Source organism: Camelina sativa, chromosome 1, assembly GCF_000633955.1.
Source record: "Camelina sativa cultivar DH55 chromosome 1, Cs, whole genome shotgun sequence".
Classification (NCBI taxonomy): Eukaryota; Viridiplantae; Streptophyta; class Magnoliopsida; order Brassicales; family Brassicaceae; genus Camelina; species Camelina sativa.
The window spans coordinates 21,272,987-21,277,357 of NC_025685.1; the positions used below are offsets into that span (position 1 = coordinate 21,272,987).

At 34.8% G+C, this 4,371-nt stretch overlaps 2 protein-coding genes across 2 annotated transcripts in view; both read left to right on the plus strand.

Moving 5' to 3' along the window:
- LOC104700462 (elongator complex protein 5-like) overlaps positions 1 to 2,534 on the plus strand; it is a 9,474-nt gene extending 6,940 nt beyond the window's left edge. Inside the window, exons 2-10 of the mRNA XM_010415994.2 lie at positions 16 to 197; positions 296 to 388; positions 475 to 623; positions 715 to 761; positions 846 to 915; positions 1,004 to 1,230; positions 1,309 to 1,404; positions 1,513 to 1,588; positions 2,163 to 2,534. Coding sequence (XP_010414296.1) covers positions 31 to 197; positions 296 to 388; positions 475 to 623; positions 715 to 761; positions 846 to 915; positions 1,004 to 1,230; positions 1,309 to 1,404; positions 1,513 to 1,588; positions 2,163 to 2,362 — 1,125 coding nt within the window. The 5' untranslated portion in view covers positions 16 to 30 and the 3' untranslated portion in view covers positions 2,363 to 2,534. The remainder of the gene's footprint in view (positions 1 to 15; positions 198 to 295; positions 389 to 474; positions 624 to 714; positions 762 to 845; positions 916 to 1,003; positions 1,231 to 1,308; positions 1,405 to 1,512; positions 1,589 to 2,162) is intronic.
- On the plus strand, positions 3,221 to 3,844 carry LOC104700483 (gibberellin-regulated protein 11-like). Its single transcript, XM_010416011.1, has 3 exons — positions 3,221 to 3,334; positions 3,429 to 3,456; positions 3,583 to 3,844. The coding sequence occupies exons 1-3, from the start codon at positions 3,257 to 3,259 to the stop codon at positions 3,762 to 3,764; spliced, it is 288 nt and encodes a 95-aa protein (XP_010414313.1). The 5' UTR covers positions 3,221 to 3,256; the 3' UTR covers positions 3,765 to 3,844.

Genomic DNA, 4,371 nt, shown 5'->3' on the forward strand with positions numbered 1-4,371 from the left:
GAGAGAGAGCTTTAGGAGAATCTCTCAACAATGGCGGAATCGATTTTCAGAAAGCTAAGAGACGGTGGAGAAGAAGGCGAGCTAGCACCAGCTCTCACCATTGAAGAAACCGTAGCTTCCCCTTTCGGACTCGATGTCTCAGGCTATCTTCTCACAAATCTATCTTCATCAATCTTGGCTGGAAAATCCAAGTCGCAGTACACTCCCAAACCCTAATTCTACTATTATTTGATCTCAAATTTGCTTCATTACTGCTAAAGTCCTCGTTTTTTTCCTTCCCCACTTTGCGATTCAGAGGTCTCGTGTTGATCACATTCTCACGGAGCCCTTCGTTCTATTTGCAATTGTTGAAGCAAAAAGGAATCGTTGTCACTTCATCTTCTAAATGGTGATTTTAGGTTTTCTAACTTGTGTAGTAGTATCGAGAGTGCTCTTCTTCTTTGTATTTAATACCAATTGGTTTTTGATTTGAAGGATTCATGTTTTGGATTGTTACACTGATCCACTAGGCTGGATTGATCAGTCTTCAACTGGTGTTACTGAAGGTTCAAGTTTGATTAAGTTACACAAGTGTGTGAGTGACTTGAAAAGGCTTTTAACTTCAATCATTGAAGCGGGAAGAGGTAGCCTTTTACTACATTGCATCTTTTTTTCAGTTTGGATTTTTTTATCTAAAGGCTTATGTGAGATTAAAAAGTGATTACTTTGCTGCAGAGTTGGTTGGAGATGGGAAGACACGTTTCTGTGTTGCTATAGATTCCGTAAGCAAACTTTTGCTTTTGAGTTTTTTAGGCATTGATTATCGGAAAGAGAAGTGATTTTCTTATCTTAACTTTTTGAATTAGGTGAATGAGTTGCTAAGACGTTCTTCTATGCCATTAGTTTCTGGTCTTTTAACAGATCTTCGAAGCCACGGTACTTTGCTACATGAAACCTGAACACCTAGTTTATTAGTTTTATTCTTTGTTAGGTTTGATAGCAAAGGTTGAATTTTTCTGTGCAGTGCAAATTTCCAGTGTCTTTTGGTCAGTAAACACTGATCTTCACCAAGAGAAGGTCACAAATGCGCTTGAATGTGTATCCACAATGAAAGCCAACTTAGAACCTTTGTGTCCATCTGAAGATGGACAAAGGAATGCTTTAGAAAACCTGTTTTTGGTTCATCAGGATTTCGGTAAAGGTCGGTTCCATGTTCGGTTTAAGCTTAGAAAGGGACGTGTCAGAGTCATGGTGAGTTCTCTCTTACTCTTTTCTCTGTATCCTATGAGTTTCATCTAGTCAACACACTTGTAACTCTTTTACCTACAGTCTGAAGAATATCATGTTGATCAATCGGGAATAAACTTTTCACCCATTTCATCCGCGGATACTGTTATCGCAACCACTAAAAGCCTTTTGCCTAAGGCAAGTTTCGATGGTTCTGCTTTTTTACATTTTTACTTCGATTGTTCTGCTTTTTTACCTTCTTGTTTTTAAGTTGTATGCCTCATATTATTGTTTCTTTTGGTTCAGGTTCAATTCAATCTACAGATTTCTGAGAAAGAGCGACTGGAGAAAGAAAAAGTTGTGCTTCCTTTTGAGCACCAAGGTGAGTGTACATAGAGTAAAGCCAGAGAATTTAAGCTCATTAATGTCTGTTGTCATGGATAAAACATTATTTGATACGGTTCTGTTCTTCAGATAATGGAATATCGACAGATATCTATGATGGTCGGAGATCTCTTGTGGATGGCAAGATTGAGACAACACCATTGTCTTCAATGGTCTTGCAGACGGATGTGGTTTCATCGGCTAAGGGTGGGGAGATTATATATTTCAGAGATTCAGACGATGAGCATCCTGATTCTGATGAGGACCNCGCAACCACTAAAAGCCTTTTGCCTAAGGCAAGTTTCGATGGTTCTGCTTTTTTACATTTTTACTTCGATTGTTCTGCTTTTTTACCTTCTTGTTTTTAAGTTGTATGCCTCATATTATTGTTTCTTTTGGTTCAGGTTCAATTCAATCTACAGATTTCTGAGAAAGAGCGACTGGAGAAAGAAAAAGTTGTGCTTCCTTTTGAGCACCAAGGTGAGTGTACATAGAGTAAAGCCAGAGAATTTAAGCTCATTAATGTCTGTTGTCATGGATAAAACATTATTTGATACGGTTCTGTTCTTCAGATAATGGAATATCGACAGATATCTATGATGGTCGGAGATCTCTTGTGGATGGCAAGATTGAGACAACACCATTGTCTTCAATGGTCTTGCAGACGGATGTGGTTTCATCGGCTAAGGGTGGGGAGATTATATATTTCAGAGATTCAGACGATGAGCATCCTGATTCTGATGAGGACCCTGATGATGATTTGGATATTTGAAGTTCTTGAATTACACTTTTGGTTTTGGTTAGTGTTACGATCTTAGTTGTTAGATTTTGTACACTAAAACTAGAAGGTTTGTTGGGTATGTGTATTACAGTTACAATTGTTTACAATAACAGATCTCATCTTCTATTCTTCTTGAGTTATTTGTTGTGTTTGTTGCTGCATATTGATCATCACTCATCCTTATGTTTTGAACAAAATAGTATCCTCATTGTTATTTTTTCCCCCTACCTTTGTTATGTTGATTTTACTAAATTAGATAAACAAATTGATGGTTAAACCTAGAATTTAGAATTTATGAATTGTTTGAGATGAATATATTGTCGCTAATGTTAAAATGGTTGTTAAATTTTAGTTCCGGATAGAGCTACATCTTGTGTTAAAGGTTTCATGGGTAACTACGAAAGAAAGACAAAGAGAAAACTATTCTTTTCTTCCTTTTTAATAAAGATATCAACTAATATCAAATTTGTTTAAAAGATCAAATTAAAAACTGAAACAAATCTAGATACATCTGAATTGAACAACATAAGAAAGCATATTGAAAAATTATTTGTTAACTGATCTTGTAAAGTCATACTATTATGTAATTTAGGGAATGAATGTAACCCTCTTCAATGTCTTGATTTCACAAAGTGATAAAGAATATTGATTACATACATCTAATGTGTTGACCAATACACAAACTTTGATAAAAATCAAGTTGACCAAAGTTCTTTGAATTGTGCTTATTCTTTTTATGTCTTATATCACTGACCAATGTAAAATAGAAGCCTATAGAGTATAGACCAAGCTTATAAATAGAGGTCTCCTATAGTTCTCTTTTATTCACAGCAGCAACAAGAAAAAGAAAAAGAAAAAAAACATTAGTTTCTCTCGTTAAGATTTATGGATATATTCAAAGTCGTGCTTGCTTCTCTTCTCATATCTCTTCTTGTCCTCGACTTAGTTCATGGCGATATGGTGGTATGATGTAACAGCCAAATATATTTCTTGTTTGATTATATTTTCGCTACTTTTTGTGTAACGTTCTAACAATATTTTCATAATATTCATGCAGACGTCGAATAACAACGCCGCTAAAATCGGTAAGTACAATGATATCCTTTATCATATGTTCACCTTGAAATTATATATACAGAAAAAATCACATATATATATATATACTTGTATTGACTATTTTTTTTTTGTTGGAAATTGGGTGCATTTTGTAGATTGCAAGAGCAGATGCCAGGAACGGTGCAGGCTCTCGAGTAGGCAGAAACTTTGTCACCGAGCGTGCGGGACTTGTTGTGCCAGGTGCAACTGCGTGCCACCGGGCACATACGGAAACTACGACAAGTGCAAGTGCTATGGTAGCCTCACCACCCATGGTGGTCGCCGAAAGTGTCCTTAAAATCAGTCGTTTTTTAATTCGATTTCCGTAATACTACTTTTTTTGAATAATTGTTATTATTTTATATTGAATTAATACATTATGAAAAAAAAAAAGAGATTTTTTGTTTTTTTTTTTTTTTGAACAAAAAAGAGAAAATATATCTTATTTGTTATGAGCACTCTTTGAGATTCCTATCTGAAATATCCTATAGCATGCACCAGATTCAGTTCGAAGTATGATTTCCGTGTTATATATCTCCCTAGAAACAAAGTTTCAAATTCTATATGTATCCAAATTGAATTGTACATAGTTTGGATCGACCGCATGTAAGTGCTATATATATATTAAGAAAAATTCTTGGGTTCACCCTACGAAAAATCCTAGGGTGAACCCAAGAAAAATTTTAGGGTGAATCATTCTTATTCACTCCTTCTTAATTAACCAATCAAAATACAACAAACTGTCGTGTCATATCATATTTATAAAATAAATCAAAATTAAAATAAAAAGACAAAACAAGAAAGGAAACCAATTCTGTAGATTTTTATTAAGGAAAATATGTTGGTTTAAGTTTATAAAATAATTTTAGATTTTACCATTAAACTAAATCATATGTCGGTTTGGG